Genomic DNA, 21,597 nt, shown 5'->3' with positions numbered 1-21,597 from the left:
TATATTCCCCTGTTTCTGTCTTCAGGGGCCCAATTTTTGTCCTAACCATTTTTTTGTCTTGCACATACCTAAAAAAGCTTTTGCTATCCTCCTTAATATTCTTGGCCAGTTTACCTTTGTACCTCATTTTTCCTCTGCGTATTTCCTTCTTAGTAATCCTCTGTTGCTCTTTAAAAGCTTCCCAGTCCTCAGTTTTCCCACTTATCTTAGCTATGTTATACTTTTTCTCTTTTAACTTTATATGTTTCTTTACTTCCCTCGTCAGCCACGGCCGCCTCCTGGGACTTATTTTTAAATCTCTCTCTCTTCTTGTATGCATCCCACTGCTTCGACACTGTTGCAAAATCAGCCAGTCTGGAGAACTTTTATTAGACACACATCAATATCAATGCTGAGCAGTGTGGCTGGCAGTCTGAGTGGGAATCTTGATGCTTACCTTCAGCTTTAGCTCGACGTCCTTTAGCACAAACTTGTGGTCTGGATGGAATCGGATTGATGCTGCGACACTGCTTTCGGTTTCCACCCTGTTCTGCTTGCAGTTTAGTTTCAGACAGTTCAGGATGCTGGGAGGGCCAGAAAGCTCCCAGTCAAAGTCAAAGTTAAATTTCCCGTTGTTTGAGATGACAAAATGGTAGCTAATATGATCATTCAGTTCCACCTGTGAGTAGATTAATAACAGTGTAAAAATCAGGCTGCCACACCCCCAGCCAATCAAATACACTCCCAGAGTCTGACCTACCATTAGCTGAAGGGACCGTCTTTATGGTAATGGTACAGAGAGAGTTACACTGAGCAGTGGTTAAGCTGATGTTGAACGCTCACAGTGCCTCAAGAATGCCCAATTCTGAACTGCTATATTTGCTTTGAGTCTATCCTGTGATAATGCTACACATGATGGAGGGTATCCTCAGCACCAAGACAGGAGTTGCTCTCCACCAGGACTGTGCAGTGGTTTCTTACTGATATTGTCATGGACAGATGCATTTGTGATTGATGAGAACAAGGTTAAGTAATGTTTCCTTGTCTTGATTTTCTAACAACCTGACACAGGCCCAACTGACAGACAGGAGCCAATTCTTCCAGTGGAGCAGCCCAGAACAGTGACAAGATGAGAGCAAGGCCTTTCATGGGTGATGTCTGGAAGTACTGCTGCATGAAGAAGGCAGAAGTCTGAAACTCTTTCCTTCAAAAAGAGAAGGGATGAGAGCAGGGTGACCAACCATCCGGGAATTTCCAGGACCATATTGTATCGGAGGCTTATCTTCTGTGTCTTGAGTGTGCTCCTGCTTGAAGAGTGTGCAGCTGTAATCTTGTCCTGTCATGTGCATTGTACACACTTTTCCTGGTGGTGCTTCCCAAACCTCATCACTTCTGTGATAGCTTTAATATCACTGTCTGTTCTTAAAGGTCCAGCAATGCAGCACCCTCAGTGACATCTCTGACATAGACTGAGCAGTACAGTCCTTCACTGTCCCCCTCACATTCCCCTGCTGTGTCAGCTCGGTCAATGAACAAGACGGTATAAATTTAAAATGATGTGCAAATGAAGCAAGGGTGATGTAAGAAAGACATTTTTCACACATGTAGGAGAGGGTAAAGGGCAATTCGTTCAGCAGCTATCTCTCAACTGAATAACTGAATTCCAATGCCTTTCCCAGGAATTTATACTTAGCTGGATCAGAGACTGGGAAATCTTTTGCAAGTAACTCACCTTCTGACTCCCCACCACCTGTCTGCCATTTACAAGGCATAAGTAAAGAGTGTGATGGGAATACTCCCCACTTGACTGGATGGGTGCAGCTCCAACAACACTCAAGAAGCTTGCCACTATCCAGGACAAAGCAGCCTACTTACTTGGCACCACATTCACAAACATTCACACCTTCCACCACCAACAGGGGTGGACAAAAAATGTGGACTTTCCTTGTCAATGAGAGCTACAGACCAAAGATAATTTTTTAAAAAGCCTTTATCTGTCTTCTCTAGTCACAGGCAGATAGAAGGTGTTTGGTATGCTTTCTTGTATTGGTCAGAGTATGGAGTACAGGAGTGGGGAGGTCATGTTGCGGCTGTGCAGGACATTGGTTAGGCCACTTTTGGAATAGTGTGTGCAATTCTGGTCTCCTTCCTGTCGGAAAGATGTTGTGAAATGTGAAAGGATTCAGAAAAGATTTTCAAGGATGTTTGCCAGGGTTGGAGGATTTGAGCTATAGGGAGAAGCTGAATTTGCTGGGGCTGTTTTTCCTGGAACATTGGAAGCTGAGGGGTGACCTTACAGAAGTTTATGAAATCATGAGGGGCATGGATAGGATAAAAAGACAAAGTCTTTTCCCTGGGGTGGGGGAGTCCAGAACTAGAGGGCATAGGTTTAGGGTGAGAGGGGAAAGATATAAAAGAGACCTAAGGGGCAACTTTTTCACACAGAGAGTGGTACGTGTATGGAATGAGCTGCCAGAGGAAGTGGTGGAGGCTGGTACAATTGCAACATTTAAGAGGCATCTGGATGGGTATATGAATAGGAAGGGTTTGGAGAGTTATGGGCCAAGTGCTGACAGGTGGGACTAGATTGGGTTGGGATATCTGGTCGGCATGGACGCATTGGACTGAAGGGTCGGTTTCTGTGCTGCACATCTCTATGATTCTATCAGTGCCAACAGGACAACTCACTAGCGCGCAGTGAATACTGAATTGAAATCAGTATGAGAAAATAAATTGAGAGCCATGGTTCATGGTGCATCAATATGGGAGAAAAGACAAGAAAGTAGTGGCACCCAGCTTGAATTGTAAAACCTGTGGTATTGCAGAAAGAATGATGTGGAGGAGCTGGTGTTGGACTGGCGTGGACAAAGTTAAAAATCGCACAAGGCTAATTTTGAAGCACCAGCTTTCAAAGCATTGCTTCTTCATCAGGTGGACTAGGGTAAGATCAATAAAACACAGAGAGAAGGAGAGTAGGAAGGAAGTCTAAGCGAAAAAAAAGGATGAAGTTATTTGTGATACAGGCTGTAGCTCTCCGACAAAAATATTATCTTATGGTAGGTATAAGCGTCGTCTGATCAGACTATCAGATCGCAAAATGATTTAACACGTAGCTGATACGCAGCACTAACCTCTCCAAAGGAGATCTCATTGACAGTCTGATGACTGAGTTCAGTTACTGTCCCATCACTGCCTTCACATGCCACTGTAGCTTTCATGCTGTATCCATGCATCTTGATATTTAAGGTCAAAGGTACTGTCTTTGTTTTCACATCGCACACAATGTTCCAGTTCACATGTCCATCAGTGTTTGCAATACAGGAGAAGACAATGGGCATACTGTAGGTGAAGCAGATAAGTATCATAAGAATGCTACATTATGCATTCTCACATACAATGTACAGTTCACATTGAGGTTATAGGCTAGTTACAGTACAGGTAAAAACAAGGACTGCAGATGCTGGAAACCAGAGTCTAGATTAGAGTGGTGCTGGAAAAGCACAGCAGGTTAGGCAGCATCTGAGGAGCAGGATATACAATGTTACGGGCAAAAGCCCTTCATCAGGAATAGAGGCACGGTCCCTGCAGAGTGGAGAGATAAATGAGAGAGGGGATGGGGGTGGGGAGAAAGTAGCATAGAGTACAATAGGTGAATGCGGGTGGGGATGGAGGTGATAGATCAGAGAGGAGGGTGGAGTGGATAGGTGGAAAGGAAGATAGGCAGAAAGGAAGATAGGCAGGTAGGACAGGTCATGGGGACAGTGCTGAGCTGGAAGGCTGGAGCTGGGGTGAGGTGGGGGAAGGGGAAATGAGGAAAATGGTGAAATCCACATTGATGCCATGGGGTTGAAATGTTCTGAGGTGGAAGATGAGATGTTCTTCCTCCAGGCATCGGGTAGTGAGGGAGGGACGGTGGAGGAGGCCCAGGACCTGCATGTCCTCAGCAGAGTGGGAGGGAGGGTTGAAATGCTGTGCCACTGGGCGGTGGGGTTGATTGGTGCAGGTTCCCGGAGATGTTCCTTAAAACGCTCGGCTGGGAGGCGTCCAGTCTCCCCAACATAGAGGATGGTGAGGTTGGGATTGGAGCAGAGGGATTGGAGGGTTGCGCGTTGTGAGGGTGAGAGGTTGGAGGGGGGTAGACAGGTTGAGGCGGTTAATGTCCCAGCGGCAGTTGGAAATGAAGAGGTCGACGGCAGGTAATAGGCCAGCGCGGGGTGTCCAGGTGGATGCAGTGTGTTGGAGGTGGGCGAAGGGGTCCTCGGACGGGGTGTCCAGGTAGATGCAGTGTGTTGGAGGCAGGAGAAGGGGTCCTCGGAAGGTGGGCGGGAATGTAAAAGTAGGCTTGGAGGTGGAGGCGGTGGAAGAAGTGTTCAACGTCATGTCGTGTATTAAATTCATTGTGTGCTGATTTTGCTTTAAGGAAACTCCTGGCTTCCAGTTTCTGTTGGCCTTGGCCTTATTTTGTTTCTGTGACTCACTTGCCTGTCATCACTCATATTGTAAACTGGTGGATTCAGCTACTATGTGGGTGCTGGCTGTAACTATGGAAGATGGACTGTTCTACGTAGCCAACAAAGAGACAGGCATAGCTGGGGCCCATATGGGTGCCCATGGCTACCTCTTTGGTCTGGAGGAAGTGGGAGGATTCGAAGGAGAAATTGTTAAGGTGAGAACCAGTTCAGCCAAACGAATGAGAGTATTGATGGAAGGGTACTGTTGGGGACGTCGGGAGAGGAAGAAACAGAGGGCCTCGAGGCCCTGGTCATGGCAGATGGAGGTGTAGAGGGATTGGATGTCCATGGTGAAGATGAGGCATTGGGGGCCGGGGTACAGCAGATGGCTGTACCTTGAGTCCAGGAGGCTTTATCAGGAAGAAAAATTATAAACTTCAAACTTCCGTCCAAGCACCCAAAGGATCCTTCCACATCCGACAGAGATATACCTGGACTTCCACACACATCATCTACTGTATCCGTTGCTCTCGATGTGGTATCCTCCACATTATGGAGACAGGATGCCAACTTGTAGAACGTTTCAGAGAACATCCCTAGGGCACACGCTAAACAACCCCTCTGCCCTGTGGCCGAACACTTTAACTCCCCCTCCCAGTCCACCAAGGACATGCAAGTCCTGGGTCTTCTCCACAGCCAAACTCTAGACACCCAACACCTGGAGGAAGAACACCTCACCTTCTACCTGGGAACCCTCCAAACACACAGGATCAAAGTGGATTTCACCACCTTATCCCAGATCCAACCTTCCAACTCGGCACCACCCTCTTGATCTGTCCTACCTGCCCATCTTCCTTCCAACCTATCTGCTTCACCCTCCTCTCTGACTTATCACCTTTACCCCTATCTTCATCTACCTATTGCATTTCCAGCTATCGCTCCCCCCACCCCCAGCCCCACCCCCTTCTCCCATTTATCTCTCAGACCCCTTGGGCCCTCCCCCACCCCCCAACATTCCTGATGAAGAGCTTATGCTCGAAACATCAACTCTCCTGCTCCTCGGATGCTGCCTGACTGGTTGTACCTTTCCAGCACCATGCTCTTCATCTCAGTGCTGTGTATAGGTCCTAGCTGTAGTGTGGCAGAGCTGGGAATAGGTTCAGCTGGGCAATATATTATTTGGAGAAGAAAGCAAAGCACCAAAACAGCAGTGAAATATATGACTTTGTAATTTAAATATTGGCATTGGAGTAATTATTGACCAGGACATCAGACAGAAAGTCTATACTCTCCACTGAATTAGATCTAAAGGAGCGACAAATAAAAACGCACTCTCTCAATACCACACAGAGCTGTCAACCTGAGTGATGTGCTCAGGTTTCTAAGTAAACATTAACATATAACCTTGGGACTTAGAGGTGCAGTACCATCACTGAGCCATTGTGGGCTCCTAGAAAATCCACATGCCACTGGATTTTCAGCCTCAGCGATGTGAATGAGAGAGGGTGGATGATTGAAGGTCCATCCGGGGAACTCAACGTCATCCATGGAAAATTGTCAGAGAATTCCCTTAATCAAGGCTGAGAAAATGACACTCGGTACCATCCCAAACAACAAGATACTATCCGAAAGAGACCAACAAACGTGAGCCATTATCTGATAATTAAACACAGATCTTCATGAGTAATGGGTAAGGAGTATCATACACAATAGCCTTCATGGGTAATGACTGTTTCATTGTTGCCAGCATGAACATTGAAACTCATTCAGCCACTGAATGGCTTTTGAGTTCTGGCTGATTTTCATACCTGCTGTGAGGCAGAACAATGCCCTCCATGGGCTCCACAAAAAGTTTGCACACGTAAGCCTCCGAATGCAGTGTCTCCTCTCTGAAATGGAAACGTAGTGGGCTTGCTTCATTGTTAATCATGTTGACGGTCTCATGCGCTTTGTAGCCTGTGGGTAACACAAGGAACAGCATTGGTACTGGTAGCCAGGCTGAAACTTTATTGCTGGAACAGCACAGCAGGTCAGGCAGCATCTAGGGAACAGAAGATTCGACGTTTCGGGCACATAGTAGGGGCCAGTTGATACTTTTGTGATCCAGAGGAGAGTTGTGGAATTTAAGCTGATGTGTGAGGGGCATTATGGGTGTTTTCTCATCACTGAATTATATATGTACTAAATACTTTCAACACTCTGCATGTGGCAATGATGTTAATGTGTCCACCTGCTTGGTATTTATTTGTTAATAGTTCTCACTTTTCCATATCTCTTGCTTTCAGAGGGTAACTTTCAGGAGCTGGCTTTGGCCCCCAGCTACCGTCAGCTCAGAACAAACTGAAGCCAGCCACCCCACAAAACCCGTCGGGAAAATTGGTTGTTAATTGATCGCTTAAAGACCTTAAGTGGAGCAGATTAGCATAACTCAGTTACATATGTGTTACAGTACAGCAGGTGGCCATTCAGTCCCATTGTGCCTACACTGGCTCTTCAAATGAGCATTCCTTCCTAGTGCCAATCCCCTGCTTTTTTCCCATACCTTTGAACACTATACCTTTCCAACTAACCATCCGGTGCCCTCTTGAATGCCTCATTTGAACCTGCCTCCATCACATTTCCAGGTGGTGCCTTCCAGACCCTAACTACTCTCGGAGTGTAAGACCTTGCCTGTTTTGAAAGTCACTTCAAATCTCTGTCCTCTTGTTCTTGTTCCTCTTACAAGCCGGAACAGTTGCTCCCTATCTACTCTATCCAGCCTGCTCATGATTTTGAAAACCTCTAACAAAGCTCCTCTCAGTCTTCTACACTCCAAGGTGAAAAGTCCCAATTGCTTTCAATCTATCCTCAGAACTGTGTACAGAAACTGAAATGAGGAGAAACTACTTCCCTCACAGCGTTGTGAATCTGTAGAACTCACTGCCCCGGAAGACAGAATAAATCAACAGATTCAAGAAAAAAAAAAGATATATTTCTGTGAAAACCTAAAGGGCTATGGGGAGCAGGCAGGAAAGTGGGATTGAGACCACATTAAAATCAGCCATCATGTTAAAAGGCAGAGCGGGCTCGAAGGGCTGAATTGCCTACTCCTGTTCGTGGGCGGCACGGTGGCACAGTGGTTAGCACTGCTGCCTCACAGCGCCAGAGACCCGGGTTCAATTCCCGACTCAGGCGACTGACTGTGTGGAGTTTGCACGTTCTCCCCGTGTCTGCATGGGTTTCCTCTGGGTGCTCCGGTTTCCTCCCACAGTCCAAAAAAATGTGCAGGTCAGGTGAATTGGCCATGCTAAATTGCCCGTAGTGTTAGGTAAAGGGGTAAATGTAGGGGAATGGGTGGGTTGCGCTTCGGCGGGTCGGTGTGGACTTGTTGGGCCGAAGGGCCTGTTTCCACATTGTAAGTAATCTAATCTAATCTAATCTAATACCTAAGTTTCTATTTTATATTGTCTTTCAGTGTTCTTCTGGCCAAAGAGCATCAACGCACACTTCGTGATCACGTTCAATCATAGGTTTTCTAACCCAGACCTTAATTTCCAAGGTGGTGGGGGAAAGCACAAGTATCTTACTCTTTCTGCATCATATCTAGGCAGGGGAAAGTTCTGCCAAAATTAAGTCAAAAAAGTCAAACGCATACCTAATAACACAAATTTGTAGTTGATGTGGGAGCGGTTAAAGGAGACAGCAGGTTCTCTCGTGTTGCCACATAACAGGAATGGCACGGTGATATTTTGCTCTGGAATGATGAAGCTCCAGAATGATTCGGTGACGTTCAGCTGCTGAGGCACAAACTGAAAGCTGACCTGAGGAGACAGGTAAGTGATTAATGCAAGATCCATCGTGATGAGATGGGTTGATATGCTCCATCGCTGCTGACATCTTTTTTAACGCCAACAACTGTGAAACATCAAAAACATCACGGCGCGGGTTTAGAAGATAAAAGCAAAAGTAAAAAGATGTTGAACATGACTTTGCATAGGATTTTGAAGTCAGACAAGATATTTCCTTGCTGCTGTTAAAACTACCATCACCTATATTTATTTCCTTAATCGGATTCTCATTTCTGCAGCTCAGCACACTTCTCCCACGCTGGAAGCCTAAAAATAAATAAATTATTGTACATTCCCTGATTACATTCAAACCACTGCAGAGATTTTAATGTTGTGATACTGATTAAAGTGCCTCTTTACAAATTAGAAGTAGTTAGCAATTATCACAGTTAGACATTCTGTGGGTTTTCATTAACTTGACCCTGGCTATGACAAGAGCTGATCTGGAGCCAATTTGTAGGTTAGATTTACTAAACAGCTCATCTAGAATCATTAGGTTCACCTAATGGTTCTTCCAATCAGTGGACTGTACAATGGGTTTCATAAATCAAAATGTAGTAATCAAGCACCCCCTGGTGGCTCATTTAGTGACCATATGATGTAATGTAGACATCATCCACACTTCACATTTTCCCACAGTGTCCTCCATTTGCCAGATCTGTGCCCACTCACTTAACCTAGCTTTTTAAGCCTACTTGTGTTCTCTTCACAACTTACTTTCCTACTTTCCCTTGTATAATCAGAAGATTTAGCAACTATCCTTCCATCCCTTTATCCACGTCATTTACATAAATTGTGAACAGTTGAGATCCCAGCTGATCTGCACGGACTCCTGTGGCACACCACTTGTTAAGGTTTGCTAACTTGAAAAGGCTCTTTAGGCCTAATTTTGGCTTTTTGTTAGACAGTCAATCTCGAAGTATTATTTTCTGCAATGTGACGCTTTATATATTTTTCCCTTCTGAAAATCTACTCCACCAATTCCCCTTTATCCACATGCATTACTTCCTCAAAGAAGTCTGATAGGTTGCTTAACCATGATTTCTCTAACACAAAACCTTGAACTAACTATTTTGAACTAACCTAAGTGCCCCACTATAATCCTGATTTTTGATAATCCCCTCTAGCATTTTCCCTATGCCAGTTGTAAGGGTAGGATCATATGAGAAATGGGATGATTTAACTAGTCTCAAAAGTGGCTAATAGATGCTACAATTGGCATCAGTACTCCTGGGCTGGATTTCTGCTCCTGATTGTCTGTTACTGACATTTCCTTGAAGGAATTCATTCTGGAGCAGTCCTCAGTTTCTCATTTCAATTATTGCTTTCCCAGTGTGGTCCTGGATGGAGATCAGCTGGAACATCCTCAATTTTAGTCCAGCCTGGTATATTTTGGGAGCTGGGACTTTATTGGTCTCAGTCATTTAATACCAGTGAAGGCATTACGCCATCGGAGCCAGCTCAGTTTGATTTTCAATCGATAAACTGGAAAACACTAAGGAGGATCAATTCTATTTCCATTTACTAGAATATGTTTTGTCTGTAAAATGCTGAGTTTGACTGCTCACGCCATGAAACGTCTGCTGCTGAGACACACATTCAAACTTCAGTTACTGCCAGAAAATGTCCTTTACCCATTTGGTTCCGATTGACCTCCCACCTTCGGCAAACTTCAGTTATCTCAAGCTCTGTTGCTTATATCCATATTTGCACCAAGTACCTTTCAATGAAAGTACACAGGCATGTGCAGCAAGCAATTGGGAAAGCAATCACTGCACTGGTCTTCATTGCAAGAGGATCTGAGTCCAGAAATGGGGATGTTATACAGGGTCTTGGTGAGATTACACCTGGAGTATTGTGTACAATTCTGGGTCTCTCTACCTAAGAAAGTATATATACGCCATAGAGAGGTAGTACAGTGCAGGTCCACTCGGCTGATACCAGGGATAGCAGGATTGCCCCATGAGGAGAGAACGGTTCAACTGGGCCTGTATTCTTTGGGGAATCAACTAGGTAAAAACAATGACTGCAGATGCTGGAAACCAGATTCTGGATTAGTGGTGCTGGAAAAGCACAGCAGTTCAGGCAGCATCTGAGGAGCAGTAAAATCGCCGTTTCGGGCAAAAGCCCTTCATCAGGAATACAGGCAGAGAGCCTGAAGCGTGGAAAGATAAGTGAAAGGAGGGTGGAGTGGGGAGAAAGTAGCATAGAGTAAAGTAGGTGAGTGGGGGAGAGGATGAAGGTGATAGGTTCGGGAGGAGGGTGGAGTGGATAGGTGGAAAAGAAGATAGGCAGGTAGGACAAGTCATGGGGACAATGCTGAGCTGGAAGTTTGGAACTGGGGTAAGGTGGGGGAAGGGGAAATGAGGAAACTGTTGAAGTCCACATTGATGCCCTGGGGTTGAAGTGTTCTGAGGCGGAAGATGAGGCGTTCTTCCTCCAGGCGTCTGGTGGTGAGGGAGCAGCGGTGAAGGAGGCCTAGGACCTCCATGTCCTCGGCAGAGTGGGAGGGGAAGTTGAAATGTTGGGCCACAGGGCGGTGTGGTTGATTGGTGCGGGTGTCCCAGAGACGTTCCCTAAAGTGCTCTGCGAGGAGGCTTCCAGTCTCCCCAATGTAGAGAAGACCGCATCGGGAGCAATGGATACAATAAATTATATTGGTGGATGTGCAAGTAAAACTTTGATGGATGTGGAAGGCTTCTTTAGGGCCTTGGATGGAGGTGAGGGAGGAGGTGTGAGCTCAGGTTTTGCAGTTCCTGCAGTGGCAGGGGAAGGTGCCAGGAAGGGAGGGTGGGTTGTAGGGGGGCATGGACCTGACCAGGTAGTCATGGAGGGAACGGTCTTTGCGGAAGGCGGAAAGGGGTGGGGAGGGAAATATATCCCTGGTGGTTGGGTCTGTTTGGAGGTGGCGGAAGATTTGGTTTATGCGGAAGGTTGGTAGGGTGGAAGGTGAGCACCAGGTGGGTTCTGTCCTTCTTACGGTTGGAGGGGTGGGGTCTGAGGGCAGAGGTGCCGGATGTGGACGAGATGCGTTGGAGGGCATCTTTAACCACATGGGAAGGGAAATTGCGGTCTCCAAAGAAGGAGGCCATCTGGTGTGTTCTGTGGTGGAACTAGTCCTCCTGGGAGCAGATACGGCGGAGGCGGAGGAATTGGGAATACGGGATGGCATTTTGCAGGAGGTAGGGTGGGAAGAGGTGTAATCCAGGTAGCTGTGGGAGTCAGTGGGTTTGTAAAAAATATCGGTGTCCAGTTGGTCGGCATTAGTGGAGATTGAGAGGTCCAGGAAGGGGAGGTAGATGTCAGAGATGGTCCAGGTAAATTTAAGGTCAGGGTGGAATGTTTGGTGAAATTGATGAATTGCTCAACCTCCTCGCGGGAGCACGAGGTGGAGCCAATGCAGTTATCAATGTAGCGGAGGAAGAGGTGGGGAGTGGTGCCGGTGTAATTACGGAAGATGGACTGTTCTTCGTAGCCAACAAAGGGACAGGCCCATAGCTGGGGCCCATACGGGTGCCCATGGCTACCCTTTTGGTCTGGAGGAAGTGGGAGGATTCGAAGGAGGGGAATATTTGAAGAATGGGCTAAGAGAGGGGAGCTGATTGAAATGTATAAAATTCTAAGAGGAATGAACAGACGAGGTGCAGGAAGGATGTTTCCCTCGTTGAGGAGTCTAGAACTAAGGATAACAGACACAGGATAGAGGAGCAAATTACTGTAGATGCTGGAATCTAAACTGAAAACAATACAAATGCTGGAGATCACAGCAGGTCAGGCAGCATCCATGGGAGAAAGCAAGCTTTAGCTTTAATGAAGATGTTGTGGTTCTGTTCGCCGAGCTGGAAGTTTTTGTTGCAAACGTTTCGTCCCCTGGCTAGGCGACATCATCAGTGCCTGGGAGCCTCCTGCGAAGCGCTTCTTTGATGTTTCCTCCAGTGTTTATAGTGGTCTGTCCCTGCAGCTTCCTGTTGTCAGTTTCAGCTGTTCGCTGTAGTGGTTGGTATATTGAGTCCAGGTCGATGTGTTTGTTGATGGAGTTTGTGGATGAATGCCATGCCTCTAGGAATTCCCTGGCTGTTCTCTGTCTGGCTTGCCCTATGATAGTAGTGTTGTCCCAGTTGAATTCATGTTGCAACCCCTTCTGAACCACCCTGTCTGCATGTGACACATACTTCAAAGACCAGAACCCCTCGGTCTCTTTGTTCCATATCACTATCCGAGGCCCAACCTTTAATCAGTGTAAGTCCTGCCCTTGTTTGTTTTACCAAGATGTAATATTTTGCATTTATTCCAATCCAAAAAATCACAAACATCCTTCGAGTATAAAGGCAAGAATAGTATACTTAAGAATAAAATAAGTAAGGCAAAAAGGGGACAGGACACCACTTTGGCAAATAAGGTAAGGAATAGGGAAAGGGTTTTTAGAAATACATTAAGACCAAATGGGTCACTAGAGAGAGAATTGGCTACCTTAAAGATCAGCAAGGCAGCCTATGTGTGGAGACATAGGAGATTATGGTTGTTGGGGGGGATACTAAACGAGTGGCATCAGTGTTTACTGTGGAGAAGGACGGATTTGTAGAGGTTGTCAAGATTAGAGATCGTGAGGATGATGAGATGGGAGGAGATTGAAGGGTATTACAGAGATGTTTGTGATACCCGAGATAGTGATGGTTCTGAGGTGAGAGAGGATTTCTAGAGATAAGGAAGAGTTTAGTCTGGATGAGGTGACAGTGATCTGGGGAGTTGTGAGCATGGAGGAATTCAGTGATAGCGAGAGTTAGTCATAATGTTATACAGCACAGTAACAGACCCTATGGTTAAACCAATCCGTGTCGACCATAATTCCCAACTAATCTAATCGCACCTGCCTCCGCTTGGTCCACATTCATCCAAATATTTCCTATTTATGTACTTGTCTAAATGTCTTTTAAACATTGTAATTGTATTCACAGCTGCCTCTTTTTCTGGGAGTTCAGGGACAGACCACTATAAACACCGGAGGAAACATCAAAGAAGCGCTTCGCCGGAGGCTCCCAAGCACTGATGATGTCGCCTAGCCAGGGGACGAAACGTTTGCAACAAAAACTTCCAGCTCGGCGAACAGAACCACAACAACGAGCACCCGAGCTACAAATCTTCGCACAAACTTTGAACTTTAATGAAGAGTCATCTGGACTCAAAATGATAATTTGCTTTCTCCCCATGGATGCTGCCTGGCCCATTGTGATCTCCATCATTTTTTGTTTTCAGTTTGATACAGGGTCGGCCATTAAGAACTAAGATGAGGACAACTTTGTCCACTCACTGAAGCTGTGGAATTCTCTATCAAAGAAGGCTGTGGAGGCCAAGTCATTGAATAGATTCATGAGATGGATATACTTTTAGATTTTAAAGGCATCGCAGGGTATGGAGAGAAAACGGTAACATGACACAGAGATAGAGGATCAGCCAAGATCATGTTGAATACCAGAGCAGACCCAAAGGCCCAAATGGTCTATTCCTGCTCCTAGTTTCTATATTTTCTATGTTTTAACATCACCCATATCCTCACTGTTATACAATGTCTTGCTGTCTAGCTGTACCGAGAATTTAACATTCGTGTCCTTGTGTTCAAATCCATTCATCACTCAACTTAACCTCCCCCAGCACTAAAGACAAAGTATCTCTGCTCATCTAATTCTCATTTCTAATTTGTCTAGCACTTCCATTTGGCTCTCACCATGTCCTAATATATCCTTTTGTGGCTTGATGTTAAAAGTTTTTTGATTTTGCATCTTGAAGTACCTTGCGATGTTCAACTACATCGAAAGTGCTGCATAAATCTGTGCACAGACAGGATAAGAGTCATGTCTGAACTAACCTCGGTCTTCTTCCCTGCTGCAATATATCCTTTCTCTGTCAGGCAGAAGAAGACTGGCTGCACCCGTACATTTGGTGCACTTTCAGACACCCACTGGAAGGAGTAGTCAGTATTTGTTGGATTCATTATGTAAAAAGACCTAAGAGTAGTAAATAGATATTTATTTCAATCTGAGCAATTAACATGGTCACTTCATCTACTGTTCATACGATATACAGAATAATTCAGCACCAATGTAATAATTAGCCCTGCTTCAGCATGCTAATAAATGTGAGGCAGTTGAAGTTAACCTTTAAACAGATGGCTAAAGCATGACTTTAGAAGACAACTATGAGTTGGACACTAGTGCTTCTGCATTACAAAATTATGGGAGGCACAGGCACAGGCTTTTTCCCAGGGTAGAAATATTAATTACTTGGTGACATAGGTTTGAGATATGTGACAGGCAGGATTTCTTTTTACACAGAGGGTGATAAGTGTCTCCGTTCCACTCCAGAGAAGGTGGTGGAGGCAGATACAATAGCAATGTTTAAGAAGCATCTTGACAGATATATGAATAGACAGAAAATAGAGGGATACGGACAGTGTATAGGAAAAAGGTTTTTAGTTTAAAAAGGCATCAAGTGTCAATGTAGTCTTGGTGGGCTGAAGGGTCGGTTCCTGTTCTGTGCTGTTTTCTGTTCTTTGTACTTTGTCACAACAGTGACTATGCCCTTTCAAAGTACTTCAGTGTTTGTACATTTGTTTGGTGTTTACAGAGATTGTTGTACAAGCACAAGTCTCTCTTTTTCATCTGTCTAACTCAGAAATACGGTAATGTTAACATGACAAAAAGAAAAGTGTTGAGCTGGATTTTCAAGGAGGTGTGGCGACTCAGGAAGCTTTTCGAATGGTGGTGTCAGTTCCAACACATTGCATTTTTTTCCAGGATTATGGGTGTGGCAGGGATTATTTAAATTCCAAACATTTAAGATTAAGAAAACTGTAGCCTGCCTGTGATGGTGACTGGTGAATATAAACCCAGTTTGTGAAGTTAATGTAGTCGCAGCTCTTTTAAAAGTTTGAAAAAGTAAGTTTGCTTTGTTTAAACGAAAACTGAAAAACAATACGTTCCAACTGTCCCAATAACTGTTTATTGACAGAGGCCCACATTATCTCACACTTTCCACAGCCTACAATTATCCTAGGCAGGGAAGGGGCTCATATGTACAGCTAACGTAACAGCTCAAAGAGGTTATTAACAGATTAGCCTTTGTTGATATGAGGTTATGAGTACAAGCCTATTTGATTAGACACTTGCGGGACTTTTAAATTTGTGAGTGTTTTCTCATTTATAATGAAGATTGAAGGAAGTATTTGACCATTATTTTATTTCACCACAATATGCCTCCTCAGGTACGCCCATATTAGATACTAGGAGACTGGCATGGAGGCTCTAAGGGCAAAGAAGGGTATGAGATGGGGGCATGGGTTTTCATGAATTGTTATTTGATTGGCTTTTCTCCTATAAGATGTGAAAGGGTGGATGGGAAACATGGGCTGGCACTAAGTTGGCATACAGAGTATCTGGAGGTAAGAGTGATAGGTAATGGCATAGATCAACATTGGGTTGGTGCTGAGCTGGCTTGAGATTTATTTGGGGCTCCAGGGATGGATGGGGGAGCAAGACCTGGTATAGGTTGGCACAGGGGTAAAAAGGAGCCATGTGTGAATAGGTTGGGGACATGAATTGGTGCTTTTTTGATCTGAGAGTGCATGGGGTTATGGTATGGCTGGCGGGAGAGTTGACATTGGGCTGGATGGGGTTTCAGTTGGCATGGATGGGGCTTCATGAGTCATTGGCAGGGGTGTGGGGGGAGGTCAGTGGTTGGGAAGGCAACAAGAATTAACACTTGACTGGCACTTGACAACCCGTGGCTGCTACAATCTGTATCTGGGTGTTGGCAGGCCTGACTACATCTCCACTTGTTACACATCCCCTCCAGAGCAAAAAGCAAATCTGACAGAAACACTTTTCGAAGGTGATTGTGGTAAACCTGGAAGCCTCCCAACTCCCCTATTAGCCTCGGGAATGAAAAGGTGACCCATCATGTCGGCTTCGATGGAGATCCTAATTTGATGCTGACACTGGATGAAAAGTGTTTAATTGCTCTGCACTTTCCAAATTAATACTACATTCACTCACTTAAACATAAAATATCAGAGATGACAGAGAGATTTTCAGGCAATAATTAAGATTCTAAAATCATTTATTACCCCACCAGTTAATGTTCGTATTTCTGATAAAAAGTCAACAAATACTGGAAATAAATATGAAATTGCTGGAGATGTACGAAAAATAGTTTGATGGTTACACTCTGCATCATAATACCCAGATCATTAAGCAAGCTTCCTTTTCCAGATACTGACCAGCATCATGTGCATTTTCAGCATTTTTTACTGATTGGTCCCTTGATGTTTTTCCCCTTCTGAATATATTTTTCATGTTGACAATTTAATGTGTTTAACTCTAATTATCTGGCACATTTCAAGGATCTTTGTGACAAGATAGATAATAAAGCTAGTGTTTGTTTTCAGCTGAAGAGCAATTATTCCTTGACATGTGTCATTTAAATTAGTGGATAAAGCTTCCCACTGGAACCCAGCGAGGGCCTTTCAAGTTGGAACAAAATATTGAGTCATGATGGTCTGAATTAGGTGTCAGCAACATTGTTATCTGAGACCATTGCAACTTGGATAAAGTGGACAGATCCTGCCTTAGAATAAATCCTCCACTGGGCTGAATGTATGGGTCTAGATGTGAAAGGCCACTTTTCACACTAACACAAGGATCCGGAAATTTGTTCACACTTACCTGCACTTGAGTGGTTGAATGCTTAGGCCCAAAGTTCCCCAGACACTGGGCCTTGGACCTTAGGATAATGGAATCAGTAAAGGAAGATGAGTATGGTGGGATAGGTGAGCGGGTGAATGGATACCTCATGTCTGAAGAATGGCAATTTAGATTAGATTAGATTACTTACAGTTTGGAAACAGGCCCTTCGGCCCAACAAGTCCACACCGCCCCGCCGAAGGGCAACCAACCCATACCCCTACATGTATCCCTTACCTAACACTACGGGCAATTTAGCATGGCCAATTCACCTGACCTGCACATCTTTGGACTGTGGGAGGAAACCGGAGCACCCAGAGGAAACCCACGCAGACACGGGGAGAACGTGCAAACTCCACACAGTCGGTCGCCTGAGGCGGGAATTGAACCCGGGTCTCTGGCGCTGTGAGGCAGCAGTGCTAACCACTTTGCCACCGTGCCGCCCACTTTATTTTCTATCATCAGTTGCTTTGACCCATTGCTTTCATCCAATAATGCAGATAATTTATTAACTGCGAACCAGTCATTCTGTACCTCTTGCATGTCAGACAAAGGTCACTGGAAATCGAGGAGCAACTGGACCTGAAAAGCCCAAAGGATCATCTCAGCAAATCCAATGGACAGGGACCAATTGAACAGTCTTCATATTCTTTCTCTCGTTCATTCAGCATTCTCAGGGGACTCAATGGGTAGATGTGGAGGGGTTGTTTCCCCTTGGGAAAGCCCAAGACCAGACAGCATAATCTAAGAATTACAGGTTGCACATTTAAGACAGAAATGAGGAGGAATTTCTTGTCTTGGAGAGTAAGGAATCTGTGAAATTCTATACCACAGAAGACATTCAAGGGTGCGTCATTAAGTATATTCAAAGCTGAGATAAGACAGATTTTGAATGCATAATGAAAGTTTCACAGGGAAAAGGCAGGAAAGTGGAGTTGAAGATTATCAAATCAGTCATGGTCTCATCAAATGGTACAGCAGACTCAATGGGCTGAATGGCTTCTTCTCCTTTGACTTATGGTCTAATAACACCATGTTTTATTTTGTGTCTGTATTTAGGGTAAGAGGAGTTTATAAGGGGGTTAGAATTTGAACTAGTTGAGTTATATGTGAGTGGTTCATGATGATTTACCTGTAGCTGGACTCTATCTACTTGTAATATATAGTAATTCTGGTAAGGTATTAGAAACCTCGACTGTGCTTTCTGTCAAGCTGGGTCTAAAAGGACATGGTAAATATGGGAATGTTGCATTCTTTGACAAAATCTTTATCTTTTGTGATATCTCCAAGAATTTGTAGCATATTATCCAGTAAGGCGAGACAATATTACTAGTCTAGATTAGATTACTTGCAGAGTGGAAACAGGACCTTTGGCCCAACAAGTCCACACCGACCCGCCGAAGCACAACTCACCCAGACCAATTCCCCTACATTTATCCCTTCACCTAACACTACGGGCAATTTAGCGTGGCCAATTCATCTAACCTGCACATTTTTGGACTGTGGGAGGAAACCGGAGCACCCGGAGGAAACCCACGCAGACACGGGGAGAACGTGCAAACTCCACACAGTCACCTGAGACGGGAATTGAACCCAGGTCTCTGGCGCTGTGAGGCAGCAGTGCTAGCCACTGTGCCGCCCACGGTCTAGTTCAGTTTCTGGTCAATAATGTATTTCAGGGTGTTGATAATGGGAGTTTCAGTGATAGTAATGCCATTAAAGGCAAATGGAGGTGGTTGGATTCTCTCTTGTTGGAAATAGTCATTGCCTGGCACTTGTGGCACTTGTTCCTTGCCACGTATAGCTCATGCCTGGACCTTGTTCAGGTCTTACTGCATTTGAACATGGATTGCTACAGGAGGCATGCAGGGTGTTGAACATTGTGCAAACAAAAGAACAAGGGGAGTTTGAGTAGGCCATACAGCCCCTCAAGCTTGTTCTAGCATTTGATAAGATCGTGGCTGACCTTACTGTGGTCTCAATGCCACAATCTTGCCTCCCGGTGGCTTAGTGTTTAGCACTGCTGTCTCATGGCACCTGGGTTCAATCCAGCTTCGGTTGGCTGTCTGTGTGGACTTTGCACATTCTACCTGTATCTGCATGGGTTTCTTCCCACAGTCCAAAGATGTGCTGATGAGGTGGATTGGCCATCCTAAATTGTGCCACTGTGTCCAGGGATATACAGGTTAAGCGGGTTATTCATGGTAAATGCAGAGTTGCAGGGATTGAGTGGGGGTCTGAGTCTGGTGAGATAATCTTCCGTGGATCTGTGCAAACCCGATGGGGCAATTATCCTATTTCTGCACTAAGATTCTATAACCTTTGGGTGCCTTGTATATGTCTGTCCGAAATGTTCAACGAACATGCCCCCACTGCTCTCTGGTGAAGGGAACTCCAAAGACCCATGACCCTCTAAGAGAAAATAATTCTTTATCTCCACCTTAAAAGGGAGAACCCCAAGTTTAAATTGTGTCTCCTAGTTCTACTTCACTTCTGATTTTCTGATGGATTGAAAGGTTATTAATAAAGATGCACGAGCCTAGGACCAGTTCCAGGATTCTGTGAATGAGAATCACCCTCCCAGAGATATGTTGCTGGGGTTGAGGCAGGGAGTGAGAGGTGGAGTGGGGAGAGTCTCAGGTGACTTGCCTTTACATTTATTTCCTCCCAGTATTTAGAAAAGGCTTGACCATCATAAAATAATCTTTAACTGAAGCAGCTTCTGACTAAAGTGTAGAATATCCACTAATTTAAAATGAGAGTTCCAATTATATGCCAGATTTGAAAAGCAAGATGGGGCATTCAGTGCTGCATTTTCATTACTGGCAGGTGGCAGTGTAGCTTCACAATTAATATGCTTAATCTAGAATGGAATCTAAAACAGTGATTTGACAAGCAAGAGATCGTGCGATCGTAACTGATGAGGAAATCCATTCATCACTGTTTATCTCACATACACAGACTGAAGCCTTATTCACCCTATTGTAACACACAATGGTTTCCTGAACGATTTCTGAGTTCCTGCCTCCATGTCTGTTCCCAGATGCTCATTTCAAATGCTTATCACTGCTCACATGAAGATCCGCCTGCAATCGAACTAACATTTACTTGTCCTCCTCACACAAGCAAAACTGGAGGAAGAATCCATGAAAACGTTTAAAAGAGAACTGATAAAAAAACATTAGAAAAAGAACAAAAGTTTCTGGGGGAAGGGAGAAGAACTGGACTGAGGAACCAGCCTTTTCCAATGCATGATGCGATTGTGTAGAAAGTGCAATGGACACCGAAAGGGACCCATTTCTTCCACTTGTTTTGCTCACATACAAAAAGAACTAATAGCAGTTGCACTTTGTATAGACACAAATATGCTGTGTGTTGAATGATAGCAGGTTATTCAGCACTGAATGTAGTCTCACTGTCACAGAGTACCGCAGTTTCCACACGGCAAGTTGCTGATTTCAAACAACTTGTTGAAGATCTGCCAATGAATTGACCCTACCAAGAGATAATGTAAGCCAGCCCCAAATCAGTCTTATTTGAAGCAGTGACAGTGTCCCTGTCTCAGACCTGGAACCAGAGAGTCCTGGTTCAAGTCCTATCTCAAGATATGTTGGTCATGGAAGTTATAACAGGTCAAAAGAGGTCAGCTAGAGAAATAAATAAATCAGTCTTAAACTATCAGGAAAGACCAGACTGGGGATCCCTTTCTATGAGTGACAAGGCTGAGAGGTATCCGATGAGAAGAAGAATTGTGAAGGGTATTCATAAGGTAGACAAAGATAGATTTTCTGCTCGTGAGGGACCCCAAATGAAGGCTACAAATATAAGAGATCATTAATAAATCAAATGAGAAATTCAGGAGAAATACCTACCTGGAGACCATGTGGTCATGGAACTCTGTGAATATGTGCAATACAATGGAGCGATGTGGATATACACAATACAAATACAATACATGTATTGAAGCACTAATTAGACAGTTGTGAAGAAGAATGGAATAGAAAGATATATTAATAAAGGTAGATGAAGAAACTGGGAAGAGGATCATGTGGAGAATAAACACCAACATAGATTTGTTGGGTTGAACGACCTGTCCTGTGCTGTGAACTTCCATGTAAGACTTCTTCTCGTTTATCTCTGAGATGGTTGTGTGCAGGAAACAGGGACAGATGCTAATGGCAGAAAGCAGCCTTGAATTTCCTTGGCATAAAGACAACAAAGTTAACGAGAGTTCAGAGACAGCATGTTCCTGTTAGTATATACAAGGGCAAGGCTAGAAAGTGTAGGGAATGCAGGATGACTGGAGAAATTGAGGCACTGGTCAAGAAAAAGAAGGAAGCATATGTCAGGTATAGCCTCAGTGATCATGCGAAGAGTATTAGGGCAGTGGCAGTGCACTCAAGAGAGAAATCAGGAGGGCAAAAAGGGGACATGAGATAGCTTTGGCAAATAGGGTTAAGGAGATTCCATAGGATTCTACCAATACGTTAAGCACAAAAGAGTGACCAGGGAGAGAATAGAGCCCTTAAATATCATCAAGGCTGCTTATGTGTGGAACCTCAGCAGTTGGGTGAGATACTAAATAAGTATTTCAATTCTGTCTTT

At 44.6% G+C, this 21,597-nt stretch overlaps 1 protein-coding gene across 2 annotated transcripts in view; it reads right to left on the bottom strand.

Moving 5' to 3' along the window:
- Positions 1-21,597, bottom strand: part of hydin (HYDIN axonemal central pair apparatus protein) — a 915,145-nt gene that overhangs the window by 81,036 nt on the left and 812,512 nt on the right. For both annotated transcript variants that reach the window (XM_043707374.1, XM_043707375.1), the window contains 5 exons: positions 14,121-14,259; positions 8,065-8,230; positions 6,239-6,386; positions 3,111-3,318; positions 437-658 (listed from right to left, as the gene is read on the bottom strand). In XM_043707374.1, coding sequence (XP_043563309.1) covers positions 437-658; positions 3,111-3,318; positions 6,239-6,386; positions 8,065-8,230; positions 14,121-14,259 — 883 coding nt within the window. The remainder of the gene's footprint in view (positions 1-436; positions 659-3,110; positions 3,319-6,238; positions 6,387-8,064; positions 8,231-14,120; positions 14,260-21,597) is intronic.

The sequence above is a fragment of the Chiloscyllium plagiosum genome, chromosome 17 (genome assembly GCF_004010195.1).
Source record: "Chiloscyllium plagiosum isolate BGI_BamShark_2017 chromosome 17, ASM401019v2, whole genome shotgun sequence".
NCBI classification, from domain to species: domain Eukaryota; kingdom Metazoa; phylum Chordata; class Chondrichthyes; order Orectolobiformes; family Hemiscylliidae; genus Chiloscyllium; species Chiloscyllium plagiosum.
The sequence above is the reverse complement of the archived record's forward strand: the minus strand, read 5'-3'. Positions and strand labels throughout refer to the sequence as shown.